General features: G+C 51.9%; 1 protein-coding gene across 1 annotated transcript; it reads right to left on the bottom strand.

Annotated features, from left to right (window-relative positions):
• Positions 1-1118: 1118 nt before the first annotated feature.
• On the bottom strand, positions 1119-24376 carry MTX2 (metaxin 2). Its single transcript, XM_078866777.1, has 10 exons — positions 23851-24376; positions 18706-18753; positions 17063-17109; positions 15313-15385; positions 12281-12357; positions 9811-9903; positions 7908-7946; positions 6985-7110; positions 4876-4952; positions 1119-2531 (listed from the first exon to the last, which is right to left on the bottom strand). Exons 1-10 carry the CDS (start codon positions 23885-23887, stop codon positions 2339-2341), a joined length of 810 nt encoding a protein of 269 aa, XP_078722903.1. The 5' UTR covers positions 23888-24376; the 3' UTR covers positions 1119-2338.
• Between the last annotated feature and the right edge of the window lie 842 nt (positions 24377-25218).

Raw genomic sequence — 25218 nt, forward strand, 5'->3', positions numbered from 1 at the left:
TCCAACCGTTTGATGGCACTCGGTGTGAATTTGCCAATTGCCCCGCGGTAAGTAACAAAAAATTCCTGGCTTTTATGTGCGCTGGCAACCCACCCACGCCTCCGCGTCGCTCGCCGCTCAGTCCATCCGTCAGAAAAGGTCGCACGTCGCTAAGCTAACGTTACACGCAAGCTGCGTACGGAGCAAGAGAGTTATGGGATTTGGCAGCGCGTTCAGGAAGGGGATGTTACGCGTAGCGAACGTAACACGATTCGACCACCACCCCACCCCAACCCTCCCCACCTCCAATTTCATTCCCTTGGACGTGGCCGGGATGGCCACTCCGCTGGCAAGGCGCGCGAGCCGCACTCGAGAAGCAAGTCACCGAGAGGAGTGCGAGTCAGCTCATGCCAGATCGTCGCCCACCATCAGTCGCACGTAGGCCGACTCGGTGCTCGAATGAGTACCTGGTGTGATGTGTAACAAATATCGTCACTGGGCCAGGCGTGGTGTTTGGCCACCCCACCTCCTCGTGTGCCGTACCGGCCTTTTGCACCTCCGATTGGCACGGTTGGCTACGTACGGTGCGAAAGAAGTTCTACATACACACATCGCTCGCCTGGTATACAGGTCGTGGGTTCGTTTCCGACGCCTGCGTATTTGGAGTTTGCGTGTCTCTATCTCCCCCATGGTCGCGTGGATATTTCTCCGGATCCGCCGGGGTGTTCGCTCCACATTTAGAAACATGCGTTTAGAGTATTTGGCTGCAATACATTTCCACACGATGATAAGCCACTCTATCATTTGTGGCCAGGTCGCTCCTGAAAAAGAGCCATATAGCTCATTGGGCCTGACCTGGTAACTACAAGTCTAGTTTTAGTTCACCTCCTAACACAATGCACTCTCAGACAGGAAGGAGCGCCAAGCATCGGTCGGCAATGCGCTTTGCCAAATGCCCATCGCTTGATTGATTTGACGTGTAAAGGAAATCCCAAACACCAGCATCATCATCACCACAAATGCCACCGCCACCACGACCACCTCCGATGACGGTAAAAGAGCCGAGTGGCCGTGTACAGAACGCGGAATGTCAACATGAACGCGGGACATTTGCAAGCGCAGCGAGGCACGCCACGCACTTTATTTAATAAAGGCGAGAAAGTGCGACATTAAGGAGACCAAACGTAAATGTACTCCATTCGAATGTATCTTTATTTTCATCCAAGATACTAAATTCGTTCTTTGAATTTAATAAGGCAGCTCATTAAACCCGCAAGAGAAAATGAAGCAGATGTCTTTAATAATAATAATGAGCTCACTGGAACTGGTTGCTTTTTGCAACTGATGAATCGCCACTGGCCCATCAAATCACTTTCATCAAACTGGGCTCATCGACGCTCGCGGCCGCACGTTTCCTGCGTACCTGCACAAACATTTACACATGGCACTGGCGGTACGTGCGCGCACACGTGCGAAAGACACCACAGCAACAGCATGAAACAAGGCGCGCGCCACATTAACATGGCAATGCTCGCTCGCTCGCTCTCTCCAGCACTCGGCTGGAATCTCGTTTCCACCAACTCAAACAAACAACACGTGGCAGTTTAATAAAATATGGGTAGTAACGATGAACTTGGGAGGAATCGTTCAATATGGGGCGCGAAGTGACGTTCAATATCAGTGTAACGTTTATTGTTGACGGAGGGACCAGTATAAGCATAGACAGATCAGTACCCCGCGCGTCTCGCTGCAGGGTCATCCCAGGAGACCCACACGCACACACACACACAAAGATCCCCCGTGTAGCCTCAGACGGTGGGGGACAAGTGCTGTTAAGCGAGAACCCATCGCAGCTGGCACTGTGCACGTAGCGGTGGTGAGCGCCACCACCACCACCACGGGCCGTGTTTGTCTCTCCCGTGCTGGTGTTTACACGCCATGCCAGGTAACTCATTTAAGGCCGAGTCAACCTAGATGAGGCCCAGGACAAATGAAGACACCACTCTCCACCGAAGCAGTGTTTTAATCGAATTCAGTTTGTTGCAATCGTCCAATACTGTGCTAACCACTGCACAACCACTACTCACACACACACACTGCCACAGCACAGCAACCAAAGTTCGATTCTTGGCCAAGGCGAACAATATCAGCGGAAAGCGAGATCTCGACCTGTCCAGGGCCTCTCCTAAGTTGGTCGCAAGCCTGAAACAAGTACCTAGTGTGGCGTGTAAACAAACGCGCCAACACGAGATGTCCTCCCGTGCGCACGGTGTCACTCGCTCTTCCCGTCGGCAACGAGCCGCGGGGAACCAACCGCCGTCGGGTTCCCCCCCCCCACCCGGGGCCCCCGTCGGGGCCCTCACGCGCTGGAGCCCTCGGTGGAGGCGGTGGTCTCGTCGCCAGGCTCGCGGAAGTACTGGCGCTCGACGCGCTGGCACAGGTCGGCGAGGTTGGGGTAGGCGCGCACGAGCTCGGGGAGCGTGTCGCTCGACAGCTCCGTGGTGAGCAGCGTGAAGAGGTGGCCAAACACCAGCGCGTCCAGCTCCGTCGGCCTAGAGGGGGGGGTGACGGGGGCGGGGGGGGTGAGGGGTGGGGGCACAGACAGCGGCGATAATTGTCATCGTTTGCCAAGACTCGTGGCGCTGAAGCTTCGCACAATGACCCCCCCTCCTCCACCTCCCTCACCACCCTCGGAATGGAAATGTGGAATTTAGGCCACCGGTCCAATGACGAGGGTCGAGATACCGGCCGTTCCGTGGCGGCGTGGGGGCGCTTTCACCCGGGGGGGCTCGAGTTCTCACCGAATGTTTTCCGGGTTGGTGGTCGGGGCTTGCGTAGGGCAGTGACGTCGCGTAGCCACAGACATTGACTGGCGAGAGGTATGCTGGATGTGGCGTGGGCGGTGTGTGTGTGTGCGTGCCGTGTGTGAAAATAACGTCCCCGGTTCACCGACCCCCAGGACAGAAACGAAGCTCTGCTTTGAGCCGACTTTGATTGACTCAGCTGCGGGCGGGGGCCGGCAGTCAGTCACTAACGAGCCAAGGAGAACAAAAAAAAACATCCACTCCAGTGTTTGTGGAAACTCCACTCAATAAAGAAAACAACGTAAAAGCTTAAACTGTACTGTCAGTAATTTACCTTATTTAATGCCTCCACGTGGGTGTGTAAATCGTGCGCATGAAGCTACTGCCAAGCAACGTTTGGGGCCATCAATGTTAAAGAGCCATAAAAGCAATAATTAATGACCTCCTTACGCAGCCGCGCTGTAAACTGCAGCCTCCTCTCGCCGCACAGGGCCAACGGACGGGGCGACCAACGTGCGCACGCGCGGCCAAGCTCTAAAACCCACTTGTCATATTTCCCAACAAATTACCAAGGTCACACACAAGAGGCGGGGGGGGGGGGGGTGGTGGTGCTGTGGAGGAGGAGGAGGGGGAAGAGGGGTAGGGATGGGAGCGGGGCGGGGTGGTTGGGGGTAGCGAGGGAGAGGAAAGCACACAGTAGCCAGTATTTACACCGACCTCAACGGCGGCGGGGGCACATTATAACCACTCCCAAGTCTGCACCTTTGCAGTCTGATGAATGGCCGAGCGCCCCAGCTGTCTGCGGGGGCCCCTTGCAGCCGGCGCCGCGGAAAAAATGGAAACGGGCACGCAGAGGGGGTGGCCGCGGCAATTCTGAGTTTCCCGGGGTGGCGGCGCTAGGAGCGCCGATCGGAGGCTCAACATTCCTTGGCACCGAGTGTGCGAGCGAGCGAGCGAGAGAGAGAGAGGGGGGGACAGACACGCGGCCGGTCCAGTGGCTCCCCCTTTATTAAACAATAACGGCGAGCCTCACGCCGCGGCCAGCACAAAAGTGATACGACGTCACGCGCGATTTCTCTCGAGCCTCAATAGCACTCTTGGGAGGGTCTCAGAAAAATATGTGAGCCTAGGAATGGGGGGGGGGGGGCGACCTGAAAAAGGTACAGGTTACCAACTCTGGGGGGGCGGGAATGATGCATTTCAGTTCAAGTGAACTACAGCGCTATTATAGCGGTTAACGCCGGCGCAGATTAACGGCTCGCAGCGAGGTGCTGCCTTTCTCCATGAGGCACCGATACCATCCCCCAAGCCCCGAGGTGCTTGACCAAACCAAGACCCACCCCAAGGCGAATTCCCCTCTCCTCCACGCGTAATTCAGTGTGTGTGTGTGGCGGTGTGCAGCGGTAGCGTAGAGGTCAGCGCGCTGCGCCATGAACCCGGCAACCCGAGTTCTATTCGGGCTCACGCCAAACACACGTGACGATTATCTGAACCGGTCATGGGCCTCCCGTAGGTCGACTCGGCCTGAAATGAGTACCTGGTATGGTGTGTAAGCATCTGCGGAGACAAAGGCGGTGGGCGTGGTGCTCACCACCCACCTTCATCGGTGCTCGCGAACATCAATTGCCCCAAAAGGTTCTTAAAGGTGGTGTGTGTGCGCGCGCCTGCTGTGGAGAGCAGAGCTGCAGTGGTTTGCGGACTGCGCTACCGACCTGAACACAATTCCTGGCCTTGGATAACATCGGTGGCGAGTGACGTCTTAACCGTTCCTGGGTTCTCCCTAGGTGTGTAAACGTCAGCAGCAGGGAGGCAACGGCGACCGGATGTGCTGCTGGCCACACCACCCCCTCATGTGCTGTGTTGGCCTCAATAGCTCCTCACTTGCAGCAATTGCTCTTAAGAGTCTGCCATTTTTGTTCGTGCGTTTGTGTGCATGCCAAGTCCTCAATTGGGGCCTGTGCCGTGAACACCTTACCAGCGAGCTTTCAACACTTCACGTGACCTCAACGTGCATCTAGCCTGGCACCAGTGCCGATCGTTTGCCGCTGCTGTGTTGCTGATGATGATGTGCTTGAGATAATGCGCGTCTCACTGGCGGCCGAAGAAGTAGGCCTGAGATCCGAGCCGAAGCGACAGCGCTCGCAGACACTGGTTCACCTCGTCATGCACCTGCGCGGGGAGAGAGGGGGGGGGGAGAGGGAGAGACGGACGCCGCATGTCAGACGGGGCCGCGCGCGTCGCCATCACGGCTACAAATTAGGTGTCGCCCGTCGCTATTTATAACTGGCCGAGAAGCTCGTTAAGACGAAAGAAAGTGTCTTTGCGTCAAGACGCTGGGATTGAAAGGGCAAGAGAAAAACAAGCGCAGTAGGAACATTCGCCACCGAAAACACAACGGTAAATACCGATTCACTTCCATTTTTTTCACCAGATAAGGCCCACAAAGCTATACAGTTCTTTTGCAGAAGGCAACACAGGGAGAACATGCAACCTCCAAATATAGAGGCGTCAGGGTCGGGATCGAACTCATGATCTCCTGTATACCAAGCGAGGTAATTAACATCTCACCACCACAATTTATGACTGTCATGTTACATCCCAACATCAGTCTGCACATCGACACTCACAGTGCACTGCCACAACACAAACGCAAGCCAATCTTTTCGTCCCGTGCAATGTGCGTTCCAAGGGAACAACACTATTCGGACTTCGCCACGACGATCGTGGCAGCCTCGTTCGGGGTCAGGGAGGCGGGAACCGGTGATGACGACGGCCCTGAACTCGTGCTGCCGAACCCAAGCCCCTCTCGTAGGCCTCGCTCAACCAACAACTAACTGGGACAGGCCACGCGCACATCAGAGCACAAGTGACGGTTGCAAGATTTTCAACAATCGAGTTAAAGGCCGCAGAAGACGGGGCGAGTATTTTTGTATAATTCCTCGTGCAGTCGCCGGGACATGAATGAGCATCTGTCCAGAACAGGCGCCAGAAATATGACCCCTCGAATAACATAAATGGCTGGGTAATTACTCAGGGAGAATACGGTATTCTGTTTGGAAACAGCAGCCTATACAAACACTCTTCTTCTCGAAAAGCGTTTGGACCATTTATCCTCCCCACATTAGCAAACATCATTAGCGGAGTCCTAATGATACAAGCACAGGGCCCCCCCCCACCCCACCCACCCTACGAGTCAAGCTGCAGGGGGTTTCTATAGCAAAACCCGGCGCCAGCAGCACAACCGTGCAGAGGCGCTTCAAGGCAATCGCCGCTTGTCTGGCCCCCCGTAGCGCTGCGCCAGCCGGGCCCAGCGGGACTGGCGTGTCAGCGGCTGGAGGTGCAAGGGCTGCGCCAGATGCCAGCGCCGTGTGTTCACATCCACGTGCGGGGGCTTCCCAAGCGGCCTCGGCTGCAGCGCGCTCGATAGCGGCAAAACCGCCGAGACGTCACGGACAAAGCTCAGCCGGGGGGACGAAACGCCACCCCCCCCCCGCCCACTTTCAGTATGAATGTTGAAATGTTTTCGCACTGCACGTAGCCAACGAATTGGGAGGTGCTGGGGAAGAACCACAAACTGAACACAAAAAGAATGCAGCTTTTTTTAGGTTAGATCGCATAAATATATAAATGTGTCGTTAAACCCGCCACCACCCGACACAGCCAATTAGTAAGGTGTGTTACGTAAACAGAACGTGGCCAATTCGTTACTAGTAAAGCAACTCCGGTGTGTTGGAGAGCCAAGCCACAACATTTATAAACGACGTTTCGCAAGAAATTACAACTAGCTTCATCAGGCGACAGCCAGATTTGTGGAGAAGTCCACTTGTCTCCAACACACCGGTGTGCTGTACTTGTATCGAATTGGCATGTTCTGTTTACGTGACAAACCTTACTAATTGACTGTCTTGGGTGGTGGCGGGTAAAATGACATTTATATACTTACACGACCTAACCCAAAAAAACCTGTATTATGGATGATATTGGTCGCTAAACACAAAAAGTAGTTCCAAAGAAATTATATTTAAAAGTGCATAGCTCCAACGGCTTCCTAATATCGGAAGGAAGAGCATTCCACACAGCACCACCGAACTGAAACTCCCCTTGCACTCCGACAGATGTAACGCACGCATGCGCACACGCGCGGGTGCAAAACAGCAGGCCAACGAACGCCGCTATCCCCACACGGGCACGGGGGACTCGCCTGCTCCGGGGTTTTGCTGGCCCAGCTGAGGGCCTTCATCTTGCGCCGCACCTCCCACTGCTTCTGGTAGGCGAGCAGCCGGTTGAGAGGCCAGGGGTAGGGGGAGCCGTACCGTGGTCGGCTGATCTGCGCCACGACGGAGAGAGACAACATTCCCGTTAAGCCTTTCCCGTTTCGAGAGGTCTGTGCAAGTTGCAGGGTGAGGGGGTCCCGTTGACCTCTGCATCTCGGAACGCGCAAGCGGCTCGGCCTTCATTTTATTTATAGAGGCGTAGTGGCGCCGTCATTTTTAAAGACATTGTACTCACCGCACGGAACTGTAACTACACGACCGCACTCTGACAGCTGGCCCAAAACTTTGCTACATGTCCTCCCACACGGCCTTGTGGGAGCCTCGGTACTGATAAATTCCTTCCGGTTTTGTTTAATGATGTACACGTACTTCACCGGGGAGAGAGAACACGCAGACTTCAAATATACAGGCATCAGGGTCGGGGTTCGAACCCAAGACCTCCGGTAAACCAGGCGAGAGAGATAACATCTCACCGCCAGGTGAAGGTTCTCGCCATTGCGGAAGGCCAAGAGACAGAAATTCCAGACTGTGGGAACAGCAGAACGGGGGGTGACCCCCTGTCGACAGCAAAGGCCGACAGGTTGTTCACACAGGGGCTTGGCTGGTGTGGCGAAGATGACCACGGCTACGCGAGCAGAGCACAACCTACCCTAAAAAACAGAGACGTTACGATTCCTTATACGGGTGCTCGGGGCCTAAAGGTTGTTTAGTTCTCCCTATGGTACGAGGAACGTACGTACGCAGCGGTGCGGGGTTGTGATCAACTCTGCGAGCGCTGACACTGGCCACAGCGCGCCAGCGAGTCTGCGTTCCCAGGGCAGGCACCGCGCCACGAGCGTGCGCCACTCACCTCCTTGCACGTGGTGTCGTCGCACCACAGGATGTAGAGCTGCGGGAAGAGACACGGCGTCCCGTTAAAGAGGCGAACGCATGTTGTACATATAAACGTGCGCGTGCACAAACGTTTTAAAACGAGATCAGGTACAGCCCTTTGTTGTCCAATCAGCTGCTCGACGTGTCAGTCACGGGGGTCGATTGACACCAACTCGCCATGCTGGTCAGTGCGGGCAGCCAAAGGGCAGCGGTGACCCCGAGGGACCAGTCCGTGACCCGCGACTGACCGAGAATCCGACTCGCGGCTGCGGGCTCGCAGCAACGCGCCGCGCCACTGCTCCACCTTACGGGGACCAGGGGAATCCAAGCAGCAGCAGGCGCGGCGCGCCTACGGGAGAGTCGAATAATCTACGCGAGCCGCGAGCAGATCGCGACGACACCTCGCGGCGTCGCGCGCACGCGGGCGGGCGGGAACTCGCGGCGGTCAAGAGCAGAGCGAGATGCATCACGTCTCCAATTACCGTCGCCGGGTCCCGAGAAGCCCTCTCCCTCCTGTTTCCGCCGAGGCGATGTAAGCCAATTAAAGGCGCGTCGCCGCCGCGCCACCGACATCGCGTGTCAATGCGGCAGGCCAGGCAATCAAGCCGGGACTCTGCGAGGGGGGCGGGGGGGGGGGGTGATTGGGCGGAGGGGTGGTGGGTCGCGATAAGACATTCTGCCAGCCAATTCCACTTGCACACCGACCGTGACCTCGCTCGCTCTGATCGACAACAGATAACGCCCACTCGGGCGGAGAGAATCGTCGCGCCGAACGGTTTCCGACGATCGATCGCGCGCCCATCTCGGCCAACTTCCTCACTCTTTTGTTTCACAAAGCCTCGCCGAGCGCCACCGCTCCCCGATGGCACGGTTTCCTCGTCGGAGACCACGGGTCAGCGTTTCGCTCGTGTGCCCGGTGTGGTGCTGGGTGTTTCTGGTCACTCGACATGCCGGTTTTGTCATCCGAGAAGGCGATTGTCGGGCTCGCGAGAAACGATCGGAAAGGAAGGCATTCAAGTCGGCCGTCGCAATGCCGCCCAGCAGAGTCCCCGAGCAAAGCCACGTCGTCATGCGATGCTGCGCAAAATTCTACGTTTCGCATCGCTCTGTAGCCTTGGCAGCTACGATCCCAGCAAGCTGTGCAATAACGTACCGGCAGCAAAAAAACGCCGCCTTAAGACGAAAGTTGCTCCTGACGTACGATCAGGTCTCGCTGCACGCGGTTGCCAACCGACTTGGTGAACCAACGCTGAGACAAGGCAGAGCAGCTTCGTCACCGGTCTGGGCAGAGGCATAAGCTAAGACACTCACCGCCGCAGCAACACTAATAACTTATCATTGCATCACTCGTCACCACGGTACTAATAACTTCTTATCGCATCACTTACTGATGGATCGCTGCATCACTCATCGCTTCCTCGCTCATGACTGCAGCTCTAATAACTCGATACTGCATTACTCATCACTTCATCTCCTATCACTACAGTACTAATAACTCACGACTGGGCCCACTGATCACTGGCTCTTTCACCAAGGCATCACTCATATCACTACAGCAGTCATCATTATATCGTTGCATCGGCCACCGCTACAGCAGCTGCAGCAGCGGGCAGTAGCAGCAGCAGCCGCGCCTATCCTGCCCCATCGCACCACGGACACCGCACCATCGCGCCAGACACCGCGCCGTTTCAGCGCCGGTAAGCGACGCTCGAGGCGGCGTTGCGGAGAATTGGGAATCGGCTTGGGGTCTGTGGCATGTGCGGGGTCACGGCGAGGGTTGCGGCAAGGGTCGCGGCGAGGGTCACGCGGGGTCACGGCGAGGGTCGCGGCGAGGGTCGCGGCGAGGGTCGCGGCGAGGGTCACGCGGGGTTGCCGCTCACCTCGGCGGTGAGAAGAACATTATTCACCAGCTCCATGTAGGCCTTCATCTCTGCCTTCTGCTGTTCGTCCAGGCTGCTGCTCAGGCAATGGCCCTAGCAAGCCCACACAGCACCCAGGTCAGAAGGGGGCATATATATATATACACACACATGGGCGGCCGTGGTGTATCGACGCATCAACTTCTCACCAACTCGTATCTATTTTTAAGCTCATCACGATGCATGCGTGGATGGCATCCTGTGCGCAAGAAACGATGCTTTCTGACTAGGTTATGTTGTATGTGTGTTTAATTGGGTTCATATGACCACTGCGGCCTCGAGTGACCGCTCTACAATCACTGCAGTGTAAGAGAAAAAAGATTCACAGATCGAACTATGAATCTGAATTAATCAGATCGCCGGGCAGGTGGGGGTATTCCACCTCTGACACAATCAACACAAGCACCGATGAATCCACACTTCTCACTCCCACATCACACCCACATCACATCCAGATCACATCCAGATCACACCGAGCTCCCACCCAGATCTCTCACGCACACAGCACACCGATATCACATTGAGATCACACCAAGGTCACACCGACATGACGCACACCACCACACCGACTGCTGTGCACAGACTGTGCTCTTTCTGTATGCCGTCTGCATCGTGCACGCAGCGGCCGCTGCACAGGCTGCGTGCACGCGCTGTTAACGCTGTGCAGAGGATATCTGCTGGACTGGAAAAATTAAAATCAAGTCTCCAATAATAATCCGTCGCCGTCATCATCGTCCACCATTAACCACTGCTGCACGAAGGCCTCCCTGGTGGCGGGTTGAAGGACACGTATATTTACGCGATCTAACCCCCCAAAAAAAACCTATATTGTGGATGATATTGGTCGAGAAAGCCTACGCGTTAAACTGAGGCCTCCCTGAGCCCCTCGCAGCCGGTCACAGCCCTGCAATGTAAACAATCCACCCACCATCTGAGGCACGAGCCAATTCTACAGTAGCAATGATTAACAATTGTAAAAAATAAAACGGACAATAATTAACAAATGCAATACTTTAACACGAAAATAAAACCAAGTGTTTCTTAACTACAAGCAGAACGAATCTCCATCGTAATTATCACCTACATTATCAATGCAATTATGACCTGAACGGGATACAATTCCTGTTGTTATTATTATAATTCTAATCATCCACGCTACAAATACGCGATTCTCTTGCACGGTATTGTTAGCATGCCAAGGCAAAGACCCCCATATAGCCTTCACAAGCACTTCGGGCAAGTGCTCTTAGCGAGCATGCGAGGGGGGGGGGCAGCACAATGCCCGAACGCCTTTGTCTCCCTACTGGCGATGCTTACACATTGCACCAGGTACCCATTTGAGGCTGAGTCGACCTAGGGGAGACCAAGGGCCGGTTCAGATAATAGTCACTGGTGCTTGGCGTGAACAGGAATCGAACTCGGATCGCCGGATTCGTAGCATGCAAAGGCAAAGATCCCCCGTATAGCCTGAACAGACTGTTCAGGCAAGTGCTGTTAGCGAGCACCTATGAAGCATTCGTAGCATGCACAAATACGCACCAGAGCCTTCGAGCCGATCACTCACTATTTCACACGCACGGAGCGAGCCATGGACACGTGTACGCACACAGGATTGTGGCACAGAAACTGAGCGACGCTAGGAAATTATCAACATGTCACCCACTTGTGCCCTCTCCTTATCCAGGAATGGGACTAATGCATTCGTGACCAACTCTCCTCGCGGTGAGTAGCAGCAGCAGCAGCAGCCGCACGGCTCGTCGCTTTGTACGCATGCACTCTGCACCCGGGACCTCGGCAGTCAATTGCAGGCGGAATGTAAACACCGGCTATTTCATTATTCAGCAAGAGCGGCTCCAGGCAGCAGCGGTGGTGATGCAGGCCGGCCCTCCCCTGCATTACGGTGGAGTGGGGGATGGGGGGTGGGAGCTACGCAAATCATGGGCTGCCACACATACACACGTGTGTGCACGCGCGAGCGCGCGCGACTCGTTACGTAGCTCTCGCTGGTGCTCATTAAAATTTCACCGCTGTTTTTTTTCTTTTGGCCACAACAACATTTGCATCGGAATTCCTTTTTTTTTTTACCGACGATTTTAATATATCGGTAACAGCTCATCATCCCTCCATGGGCTAATGACGTGAATACTCAATGCCTGCCATAGAAATGTGGAATTTCCCTTATGGGGAGGGCTCAGGGCCACTCGCAGAGTGAGCGTGTCCAACGCTCGTTAATGTAATAATATTCAAAATACTTTTTTATACTACAATATAACTAGCGGCAAAGATGAATACGTACAATACGTTGAGCATCGTATTTCTGTTATCTCCGCCTGACTGAACTGCAGACGATTAGGAAGAGAGGTGATGACGATGTTGACGTTGATGATGATGATGACGATAACGACAAGGAGTGCAGCCGCCGCCGCCGTACCTTTGCCTTCACAAACTGCACGATGGGACCCAACTCGGAGACCACGTGGTTCCCAACGTGGATGAAGGGCACCTTGCCTGCAAGAGAGCGTAGCAGCCCCAATCACCACCGCCGTTCTCATTCTTAAACGGGTTGTTCATCGTCGTCAATCCACTGCTGGATGAAGGCCCCCCGCTGCCCCCACCAACCGCCACTATGGGTTCGTTTAGTTATATGGGTTTTAAAAATGAAATCTTCTTTAAAAAAAAAACATTCTGCCTGCCCCAATTTTCAAGACTCTCATATTGACATATTGAGACTTTAATGCAGGAATTTAATTCAGTCGCAGCTTGTTCACATCATAGGCTTTAACAATACTGCACAATGAAGTTGAAGACTCTATAAGTGAACGGTGCATGAGCATCACAGACACTTGTCTTATTAAGCGAGCGACTTATTACATTTGGTTAAATATGGCAGTTCCTAAAATGGTAAGATGTTGACAGCGAAATGTATAAATCCTTGTTTGAGCTTATGTTGATGGATTTCACAGTTTAAAACATTTTTTTAAAGACAATTTGCATGCAAGCGCGCACACACCCACCCAGAATGCAAGTGGCGAGCGCCTTTTGCAAATGCTTGGAATTTATCGGACTTCCATTGTTCAGAGCCATTAGTTTCCAGAAAAAAAAAAGTAAAGGCAATTAACCTCAGCTAAAGGAATGTGAGAAAAAACCCATAAAAGACTGAAGACAAGAACAAAGGGATGCAAGGCAGATGGCTAAACGCACGGGAAACGGGGCGCTGCGACAAAAATATCATCACAAAGATGGGGGGGCCCTCGACCGCTAGCCCCTGCGTACACTTTGCCCCGTTTGCGCGGCCAGATTTTCCCACAGCCTCGAGAGAGAGCGCCGTTACCTGGTGCTCGGATGAACCGGGGAGGTGGGGGGGGCAGGGGGGGGGGGCGGGCGGTCAGGAGGGGGGGGGGGGGCAGCCCCGCGCCCGCTGCCCGCTGCCTCACCTTTTCCCTCTGCCTGACCCTGGCCCGCAAACACCCACGGCGCCGAATACTGATGAGGCTCGCGACGGTTCAATAGAGTCCATCCGATCAACCTCAAGGGCAGCGCATACATTAGGCACCGCCGTGGCCCCGGCGTCCCCCCCACCCCCCCCCCCCCCCCCGGTAATGAGACGGGGCCGCGTCGGCGCTCGCTCGTCGGCGGTGTCGGCGGCGGCGTAATGAGAATTTAAATATTACCTAATAGGCCCTTAATTATCGAACTCAAAGTTCCAATTGAGTGCACTTTTTAAGTATTCCAATTACGCTGGCGCAAGTTAATGTTTTAAATCGAACCATTTACTGGCATCCCGCGACGTAGTGGCGAGGCGGACGGGGAGTTGTGTGCTCGCTTTCTTGTTTCTCTCTCCGGCCGATCCGTCCTTCGCCGCCAGCCCTCGTCGCGGCCGGAATCCTGTTGCTCTTTGCCAGCCCCCCCCACCCCCCCCCCCCGTCTTCGGAATCAACAGGAGACCGGTAGTTTTATTTTTTACCTTTATGCCCAACGAAGCCGGCGTACATCCCATCTGGCCCATTTGCAGGCAAAGTTAATTTATCGTTCGTCGCCTCTGATGAGCGGCGGTTGGGCTACGTATGGCGCGAAAGAAGTTCACCATACGTACAAATTGGCCGCTTAACTCTGCTACGGAAAAATCTGCATACGCGTACGCGCATGCTCACAAGCGTCCGGAGATGGATGCGAAACGGCGGCCATTACCATATTATGTATAATGTATGGCGCTCCTCTGCGAGCGTTTCGCAGCTCCGTGCGTAGCACCTGCTAGGGCCGGACGGAGATGCAAGAGGGATAGAGCGTGGGTGGGGGGGGGGGCATCACTCTGCGCCGGTGACAGCCCCACACGGTCACGCAGAGTTCAGCGGCGTGCGCGATTCTCCGCGAGTTTGCGTGACGCTCTGCTCACCTCCCGTTCACCCTCTGTCGTCGGGCGAACACCAGGGCCTCGCCCACTCGCCCGCCGCCGCCACGCCGCCATTCTTTATCATTATCCCTTCCCCCGGCGCGAGAGAAATGGGGAGAGAGCTCAGCGACCAATCCTCGCCGGTGCGATTATTCCCTGATTAATGCGCCGCCTCCGAACGGACCGGAGCGGTGAGGTACCCAATTAGTCTTGGGCTGCTGCTAAGGGCCCCCGGACCTGCAGTCGGGTTTGATATTAAGTTGTGACATTTTCCAGTGACCTTTTTGGTTTTCTCTCCCACCATCGTTTAGCATTTAACAAATGTAACGTTCCAACACGGGCGCTAGTCCGCGTGACCTTTACAGCTGATTAATTCTTCCTAACTTTGCTTTTCTCAATAGTTACCGTTAATAATTAGCAGCCGCCACCGTGTTTTAGAATCACGCTCGAATATCTCAATTCCTCCGGCTTCTCAGCCTGCAAAAGGGGAAGGGCTCGAGTTTTTCTATTCGTACCGGAGCAATACAACGAGACGCTGCGACGAAGGGAATTCTGACGGATAAATTACAGCAAAGTGACTGTAAAAACTGCATCAATTTACGCGGCCATTTCCCCCAAGCATAAAGTCAAGCGAGTATTAGAAAATACATTGTAATTTACCGCGGCACTAAAACTGATAAGCCCAATTAAGTCACAAAGCACAATGGCAATGAGGCAATTGTGATAACGACTGCTTTAGAGTTCATGAACTTCCTAAGCACATTCACGCTGACAATGAATGCAGCAGCCACTGGACCCGAGAAGAGAAATTGGGGTAAGAGAGTCAGGCTGGCTGCCCACAGCACCCCACCCCCACCATGCACTCCCGCCCACCCACCCGCCCGCCCGCCCACGAGCCCGCCCTGCGTGCGTGGGTGCGTGTCTGCACGTCGAACTCTCGCTCGCTCCTTCTTTCTCTCGCGCGCGCGCACCCTCGGGCTGACGTATCGCAGGCGCCGCTAAGCGCCGTCGTTCTAAAGAAACGAAAGGGGGGGGGGGGGGGGGCAGAGAAACCCCACGGCGGCAGCTCTCACCGGAAGGGGACATCTGCTCGGCGTTGGGCCGGTAGACCACGTACACGGGAAGGCTGCACATCCGCAGGAAGGCCTGCGGACGGGGGCCGACAGAGCGCACACATGGACACGCGCGCAAGCACGGAGCGCCGTTCACCCGTTGCGGTGCAGTCACGGGGCAGCGAGACGCCAAATGACCCGCAGCCACCGCCGCAGCCACTGCCGTGTAATGATCGTCGCTGAAGGTCAAGGGGTCACGGCGCTAACCCTGCGTGCGTCTGCTGGAATTCAAGCTCGCAAAATATTTTGTTTTAATTAGGCGTGAGCACACACGTCGCCGCCCCGTTTATTATCAATCCAACACTGGACGAGGGGGGCCTCCCCCACGCCGTGTGGGGGTGGCGAGGGCTATTTGACCATACTTCGCCATGCTCATCGGTACGGGCTGGTGCAGGCAAGCTGCGTAGGCGTGGGAGCGCAGGAGTGCAGTACAACAAATTGACGTTGCCGCACCGCCCTCTGCTGCCCACCACGAGGACAGAAATAAATAAATGCACGTTATCATAAACAAACAAAAAAAGAGCCACAGCGAGCAATTTTTTCCAATAGCAAATATCGCGCCGACCGTATAGAGAGCGTGTGAAATATAGAGCGCGTATAAAACCATCAACGAAAATAACTCGGCGACGCTGAGATAGCATCTCTTGTGGGAACACTTCCACTTTGACGTAAAGACATTGCCGCCCGATATCGCAAGCTGCGAGTTACGGAGACAGATACGTGTTGATTACATCACAGCCATCACCTTGTTATTTATTTCGTATCATATTCCTATATATATAGAGAGTTCCCCGGTTACATATATTGCAAAAACAACACAGTGGAATGACATTTCCCACACTTCAGATGCTTATGCCGTTTAACCTGCATTTGCAGCAATTCCACAAATTTATATTTCCGTGCGATTCCCAACCTGGTTTGCAAATGTCCAATAAAACCAACACCGTTAATACCAATGACCTGGAAGCGCGGCTGTTAACAACCGCGTCTAATACAAGTGCACCGTGTTTACGGCCCCGTCTGTCTGACCCAAGCAGGCCGCTAACGAGGCACAGCTCACGACCATTTGCACCGCCGCCTAATTAATCGGGGAATTACTGAGATGGCCGGACTTGTAAAGCCCAAAAAAAAAACCCGTTACTGCCAATCACAGCCAATATTTGTGTTAGCAATGGCTTTCCCACGATTTCTAAATATAACATGACAAGCAAAAATAAACTTAAAACAAAATATTGGCCCGATTGTTTTTGTCTTAATAAAGCAGGGCCCTGGGTATATATACATATACAACAGTGCGGCACTAAATCACACACAAATGAATGACATTTGTTAATGACGTCACCTTTATATACTTCATATCACGTTTCATTTAGTTAATGTGCTTTTTACACTGCTGCACTGCGTCACCGCACTGCTATAAAAGCATTCTCCCCGTCGCATCACTTCCTCAACGCTGCCGCCGCCGTGAAGCAACGCAATTGATATTCGCGTTTGCATTGTTGACATTCCGCTGCATTGTAATTATTTTTGTATAACACAGCGCAATCCTGCACTGCATCAAATTGCAATTACACTAACTTACTTGGCACGGTGTAACACATTGCTGCACTACATCACACTGTCAGTAATGCATGTCTGCAAGCTGCTTTGTTTTTTTTCACCCGAGCCGAGCCTCGCACTCGATGCTTTAATCTGCAGGTAGTGGCCTCACCTGAACCGCCAGGCACGATGCCGCGTCCGATACCAGAATCTGCTCACCTGAAACACAAGCGACGAAACGGCAGCGGGTTTTAACAAGAAAGCCCCGCCGACTTCACACAAACTGGAAGAAACCCACGTTCGCTTTTTTTCAAATCTGTAATACGCCGACGACGACATAAAATATTTTGTTTTATTCTTCACGCAAGAAACGTTCCACAAAATGTTGCCGACGCACCAACGTGGTTCGATTCATTTGCCGGAAACAAAGGCATTTGGCACGCGGGTTCAAATTGCACCGAGAATCAGTTAGGAGATAAAATGGGATTGAACTACGCTGTGGAGATTGCCCAAATGGAATATGAGAACGGGCCAACCTTTTACAGTATTGCCAAGTACTACAGACATGTGCATTATCAGTATGTCAGTACAATATTGAACATAGCATCAACTGTCACTTCTGGCCTTATTACACTCACGAAGGGGCCAAAGCAGCTGACAGCCAGACTTTCACCCACTAACTGCAAGTGACAAGATTTTAATAAAATGTTGTGGCTGTTCAATATTGTTCGATGTTTGCTGAAAATATATTGTCACATAGCCGCATTAATAAAAAAGAAATACAAATCCTTTTTGACGTTATTATCTTTACGTAATGGTCAGCGAATATGTAGCCGGTTACAGAAAATGGTCCAACTTTTTTGTTATGTTTATAATATATACGGGCAGGTTATTTCAAAGAAAATATTTTAGCATTACAAGTTATGAATTATAAGGTTAATATAAAATATATCTATAAATATATTTCAATATTCAGGAAAGACTCAAATATTCTACGTTTCCTGCATTGGGATGTTTGACCTATTCCATTAATGAGGCAACACTTATAGCTCCGCACAGATAGATTAATGAATCCATGACTGCACTGCCATCTCCTGGCGACTTTGATAAAAACGTTCCTGTGGTTAAAGCACATACAATAAAAAATCAAACAGTTTCTTTGTGAACAAAGAAATGCCTGGTGGTGGCAGAGTTGCTCAGATGTCAGAGGCAATGAGCTTGCACCGTCGAAACCCTGAGTTGAAATGCGGATTTTCTGCTGCCTGCGTTTTAAGTGGAGCGATTTGATTCGTCTCAGCCCAGTCGACCAATGACTGGCACGACAAAGGGTATGTTGGCACTTAATGTTGAGAATTAAAACGACTGACTTGACCGGCGGCATGAAATAAACATTACTCTGTGTGTTGCAGGCCAGGTGTTAAGGTGCAAATGTCCACACAGATGGGTTCACAGCACATTTTCTGCACTGCCACCTGCTGGCCAGCTCACAGCCTTGACACAACATACAGAATCAGAAGAATCAGATGTCCAATAGTTTCACAGATGCCCAGATACAAATATGCACCTCGTACTGTAGCACAGCTGGCTATATTTCCAGTGGAGGGCAAAAAAAAACTCCGACGCCTTTCCGGGTTGTACCGCGCGTACTGTCGAAGTAGCTCACAGCATGTGGCACGAGACGTCGGACAATCGTTACCAAACAACACACCACGGACCAAACCGGAAACACATCGCAGAGCCGCGCGGCACGACCGCGAACAGCTACCCGGGTTGGAACAAACTCGACTGGCTGTGTGTTTGGATGGGCGCGCGTACCTCTCAGCGGCTGGTAAAAGGCAGCGTTCTCCGGCCATGGCTCGGCAGCTGGTCCACACACAAACACAGAAACGCGTCGTTACAGATAACACGGCCCCGTTTGCTCCACAGAGTCTGCTGATCGGCGTTTAGGCTTCCGGCACAATAACCGCAAGGAACGTTCAAGACAGCACGAAGGAAATACAAACCCACCACTCAAATAGTTTTAAGGGTGAAGAAAAATCGAAGTTATATTGGAAAAAAAAATAAACGTTTGTTTTCAATGTGTACGGTCGTGAGGACTGTCGTCACTGCAATGCAACGTTTGGGTTAAACAACGCACGTCCATTTTAAGCGTAAAGCGCAATGCGATCGGACACGTGGCTGGATTTTTCATTTCATCCACAAAATGACTGTTTCCACTGAAATGTCAGCGAGGTTTTTTTTTTACGTTCCACAAGGCAGCTATGAAGGGGAGCCCTTCGTCCAGCAGTGGATTGATCGCGGCTGCTCGATGACCTCTCACTCGCCCACGTGAGGAATCGCACCACGTGCGGTTTGGCACGGGGGAAAAGCCTACAACCACCGTTTGGCACAGATCCTCGCCTAATTTCACGTCGCTCGGGAAGAAAACTGTGCAAGAGGTGACCGGAGCCGTGTTCTCATGTATATACGTAGCCGGCCCATCCCATAATCCCAGCTATAAGCCCCACACCGGCTACATTTACAAATAACAAACACATCCTATTATTTATTACCGATTTTTTCTTTTTACCAGGTAAGGCCCACAGAGCTCATTTTTCAGAAGCGACCTAGCTACAAATGATAGCTCAACGAAGTGGATTGTCATGTGGGCATTTACAGCAGCCAAATACTCTAAAAGCATGTTTCTAAATGTGGAGGGAATAACCGCAGGAGTCGGAGAAAAACCCACATGACCACAGGGAGAACATGCAAACTCCAAATATACAGGCGTCAGGGTCGAACCACCGACCTGCTGCATACCAGGCGAGGGAGTTAACATCTCGCCACCATGGCACCCCAGACACAGTGCAAGCGATGTTACAGAAGTATCAAATGATTCCTTCTCTCTCGCGGAGATTATTGTGCAGAAGCTTAAATCTTTCACTGCAAGAATTTTTTTCGTTTAATCAGATGAGAATTCAAGAGTCCATGATAGTCTCATTTGCAAGAGTGACCTGGGGCACTATTTTACCATCAGAGGGCGATGATTGCGATGTTATTGCATCATCACAATGTATAAATTTGCCTAATTTACAATCAAGTAACGTGATTGGTTAGGCTTGTGTGTGAATGTCTTGTTCTTGTCATCAGCTTCCCACCAGTGAGATTAATGCAAATCAACCGTTTAGGATCGGACAAGCGGCCTTTTTATACACGAGATAACATAAAATCATTTGAAGACAACAAAAATAAACATCGTCTCTCCTTGAGGTCGGGTGAACAATTTAAAATTTGTGAGCAATTAATTGGTCAGTCCTGGATTTACACGAATGGTTCAGTGAACCCGATTTTAACAAGCCCAGTTAATTTTCATTTCTCAAACAGGGTCGGTGGACCCAGCCAGGCGAGTGCTCCCAGGATTGTTGTATCACCCCCCCCACCACAAATATTTCAACATCTCACGTCGTTTGTGAAAGAGAGATGAGCGAGGGGGAAGTACACGGGCATGCCGAATCACATAAATCCTTTAATGAAGACGCAAAGCAATGACATCAAAAGTTCCCATAGAACTTTTTTTCATTAATATCCCCGAGGCAATGTTCACCCCCCCCACCCCCCACAGGACCAGTCATAACAGCCACCTGAGACGAGGCGAACATACAAACTCACACCAAGTGATGTAATACTACGACGCGAGACATAATGGTGATTCATTATCTATCCTGGCAGCAAATCAGCAACCACAAACTGCTTAGCGAGGGCACACATGGAAATAGGAAAATAAGTGATCATTGCGTGATTGAACGGCGCACCACCCTAGCCTAAAACTCAGCCACACGTGAAATGGATTCGCTATCTTCAAGGAAATGCTGTAATGAAATATTTCCCGTAATGAGATTAACGTGAAATGCTTCGTACTACTGAAGTCCAAAATGCTGCGTTTGGTTTTAAATATAACTTGCGAAGAGTAATAATTACGATGACGACAGATCGACCTTACGTTTGCAGAATAGGTTCAGGATATTATTTGTATGAATGCCAAAAACTTGCTTATCGCTTACCATATCAGAAACACAATTACCAAACGGCTAAAAGTGATAGTATATAATGACTTAGTCACAGAAGCTCCTTTGGCTACGTACGGTGCGAAATAACTTCAACATACATACAGAAGGTAAATATTAATTAGTTTAAAATGTGATGATTACTAAAATTATAGATAACATAGACTCTATGAATATTGTCAAAGTTTCTAAGAAGAGAACTCATCCATGTGTACAGGTAATGAAATGCTCTCCCACTGAATTCTGGGACATCATTGGCCGTTTAATGAGCCATGAGCGCAAACGCTGATCATGGTGAGGTTAGAGACCCCACGTGTTCAGAAAATCAATCACCCAGGACAGAGGGTAGGCGTGGTTCCAGCATAGGCAAGCGCTGTGCAGAATCATGAGCTACTGCAAAGACTTAACAGACAGCTGGGGCAAGTGCCGTTAGCGAGCACATGTGAAGGCCGGAACGGCACACGAGGAGGCGGGTGGCCAGCACCACGTCCGGCCGCCAGCACCACGTCCGGCCGCCTTTGTCTCCCGACAGGCATTGTTTACACATCGCATCAGCTACTCCTTTGAAGCCGAGTCGACCTAAGGGAGGCCAAGTACTGGTTCAGAAAATCCTCACTGATGTTGGCCGTGAGCGGGAATCGAACTCTGGATGCCGGCTTCGTCGTGCAGCGCGCTAACGACTGCGCCACCGCTCCCACCACAACATTACGACACACACACACGCATGCCACCAACCACAATAAACACTGCACACTTACAACACTGCACAGACGGGCATCACACTCGCCACAACGGACAGAACATGACCACACGCAAGTCGCGTTCAACAACGCCACACACATCACTCGTTCCTGTGTTCATCACGCGATTCGTAGCCACAGTGGTTCTCTATGGGTGCCGTTATTCACTCGCGCTCACTCCAATTTCAATCGTGCGTAGGGCAATATTGTTGTGCCGAATGCCAATGTGGATGTCTGCTGGCCACGAGGGGGCTTCAGGGAGAGTTCGGTGTAGTGCTGACAAGTAGTGGTATACAATACGGTCCAGAGTTTGGGTTACATGGCCAAAGCACTCCTGTGACTTGTCTTTAAAATACATCTCTATGTATCTCTAGGTGTCTCTACGGGTTTAATGTGTGGTCTGAAGGCTGGTATGCATGGCCACAATCGCACTAATGTGGCCTGTCTTTAATGCATTTATGTGTCTCTATGGGTTTACTATCTGGTCCATAATTTGGCTTGCATGGCCACAATTACAAGCTTTGGCTTGTCTTTAATATATCGATATAGGTCTCGATGTATTTCGAGGAGTGTTTGTGTATCTTCACGTGTCTCTCTGGGTTTATTGTATGGTCCATAGTTTGGATTACGTAGCCACAATCACACTACTGCAGTTTGTCTTTAATGTGTCTCTATGGGTCTCTGTATATGTATCTCTCGGAGTGTCTTTGTATCTCTATGCTTCCATGGATTTACTATATGGCCCCATGGATTTACTATATGGCCCGAGAGATTTACTACATGGCCCCATAGTTTGGGAAACATGTCCACAGTCGTACTACCCTGGCTTGTCGCTCACTCAATCACCGCAGCTATTCTATAGTAGCTACACTAAAACGAAAACATTTTTTATTTTACCAGGTAAGGCCCAATGTTGCTATATAGCTCTTTTTTTTAAACGACATGGGCACAAATGATAGCTTAACAAAGTGGCTGATGATGTGTAAATACAGATTTGAAGCTTTCGTGACTGCAGGAATCCATACTCTTTGGTTCTTTCGGTAAAGTCACGTGGGTAGAAAATATAACAAGATGTGTAAATGTACAGCAGCCAAATCATCTAAACGCAAGTTTCATCTAAATGTGGAGGGAGGAAAACCCCGGAGGACCCCGAGAAAAATCCACGCGACCACGAGGAGAGAGAGAGACACGCAAACTCCAAATATACAGCAGCAGCAGGCGTCAGGGACGGGAACGAACCCACGACCTCCTGTATACCAGGCGAGGTAGTTAACATCTCCTAGCCACCGTGATGATGATGAGAGAGACACGCAAACTCCAAATATACAGCAGCAGCAGGCGTCAGGGACGGGAACGAACCCACGACCTCCTGTATACCAGGCGAGGTAGTTAACATCTCCTAGCCACCGTGATGATGATGAGAGAGACACGCAAACTCCAAATATACAGCAGCAGCAGGCGTCAGGGACGGGAACGAACCCACGACCTCCTGTATACCAGGCGAGGTAGTTAACATCTCCTAGCCACCGTGATGATGATGAGACACGCAAACTCCAAATATACAGCAGCAGCAGTCGTCAGGGACGGGAACGAACCCACGACCTCCTGTATACCAGGCGAGGTAGTTAACATCTCCTAGCCACCGTGATGATGAGAGAGACACGCAAACTCCAAATATACAGCAGCAGCAGGCGTCAGGGACGGGAACGAACCCACGACCGCCTGTATACCAGGCGAGGTAGTCAACATCTCCTAGCCACCGTGATGATGATGAGAGAGACACACAAACTCCAAATAGTACAGTACGAGACGAGGGTACAATGCGGAGACAAGGGTACAGTGCGAGACAAGGGTACAGTGCGAGACAAGGCTACAGTGCGAGGCAAGGGTACAGTACGAGGCAAGGGTACAGTACGAGGCAAGGGCACAGTACGAGGCAAGGGTACAGTGAGGAGACAAGGGTACAGTACGAGACAAGTGTACAGTACGAGACAAGGGTACAGTGCGGAGGCGCTTGTACAGTACGGGACACGGGTAGTGCGGAGGCGCTGGTACAGTACGGGGCACGGTACAGTGCGGAGGCGCTTGCACAGTACGGGACACGGGTACAGTGCGGAGACAAGGGCGCGGTGCTTCCACTGGTACAGCATCGATGCGCGTACAGTCGACGCGCTTACCCGCCATCTGGTTGACGAGGCTCTCCGCGGCCAGCATCGCAGGATCCTGAGAGACTCCCCCTCTCCTCTTCGCGGGCCGAGGGACGAGCGGGGGTAACACGAGAGGGGGGGGGGAAGCACGAGAACACGGCGGGCAGGGCGCGTGGGGTGCGTGGGTAGGAGGGACGTGTGGGGAAGAGACTCGATGTGGTACGCGAAGCGACGGAATCGCGCGCACACGCACGCGAAGAGACGCGTGACAGAGACACGTGAGAGTTCGAGACGGAGAGACAGAGAGAGACACGTGAGAGAGACAGAGGGAGACAGGGACACGTGAGAGTGAGACAGAGGGAGACACGGGGAGAGAGAGACACGGAGAGACAGGACAGGTGAGAGAGAGAGACACGGAGAGACAGGACACGTGAGGGAGAGACACGTGAGAGACAGGGACACGGGGAGAGAGACACGGGATAGTGACTCGGATTCGCCAAGGACACGCCGGGGCCGCTCCCACAATACCCCGCGCGAGGACTTCCGCTCGCTCGCTCTGACGACGGCGGAGGAGGCGGCGGCGGCGCACGTGACCGGCCGCGTGACCCCCGCACGCGCCGCGCGCCGGGGTCACGCGGTCGATCACGTGCTCAGCGAGATACCGAGATTGGAAGAGAAGATATCAATTCTAGATTTGAAGCTTTCGTGACTGCAAGGATTCATACTCTTAGGTTTTTTCGGTAAAGTCACGTAGGTAAAAATTTTAAAGTAAATAATAAAATAATAAAAATTATAATAGAAATAAAATCATTTGCTTTGCCTTTTTTACACCTGATGAAGGAAGCTTGTGTTGCCTCCGAAACGTCGTGATTTATTATTTTTTTATATTATTATTTCTATTATTTTTATTATTTACTTTTATTTTTACCTACGTGACTTTACCGAAAAAACCTAAGAGTAAGATATCAATTGTGAATCACAATGAGAATATTGAGTCACAACAACAACAACCGCCATTCACCACTAAGTGGCGGTGACGTCACCACGGCGCTTGTGCCAGGCTAGGGGGCCGTCCATAAATGACGTCACGCGATTTTGGACGATTATTAACCCCCCCCCCAATCGTCACACGGCGTCACAAAAATGTCAGACCCCCCCCCCTAAAATATGACGTCACACAGCTCTGCCCCCCCCCCCAAAACAAAATAAAACATGCTTCAAATTGCTTTAAACTATTGTCATTGTAGTGCGTATTTAATGTGCCGCTGCACTCTGATGTTGTAGGAGAAAACATGTATTAAAAAGTATATTTAATTAAATGGAAGTGTTGTCTATATTTATTTAAAGTTGCGCATTTTGATGTGACGTCACATTTCTCCCCCCCCCATCACACGTCAC

This window comes from Lampetra fluviatilis, chromosome 2 (genome assembly GCF_964198595.1).
Source record: "Lampetra fluviatilis chromosome 2, kcLamFluv1.1, whole genome shotgun sequence".
NCBI classification, from domain to species: domain Eukaryota; kingdom Metazoa; phylum Chordata; class Hyperoartia; order Petromyzontiformes; family Petromyzontidae; genus Lampetra; species Lampetra fluviatilis.

Excerpts from the sequence above, each read along its gene's own strand:
- MTX2 (XM_078866777.1), bottom strand. The coding sequence starts at position 23,887 with ATGCTGGCCGCGGAGAGCCTCGTCAACCAGATGGCGG. Across the intron at positions 18,754-23,850 it reads CCTCGTCAACCAGATGGCGG|CTGCCGAGCCATGGCCGGAG; the intron begins GTAAGCGCGTCG and ends TGTGTGGACCAG. Across the intron at positions 2,532-4,875 it reads GCCTACTTCTTCGGCCGCCA|GCCGACGGAGCTGGACGCGC; the intron begins GTGAGACGCGCA and ends CCCCCCCTCTAG.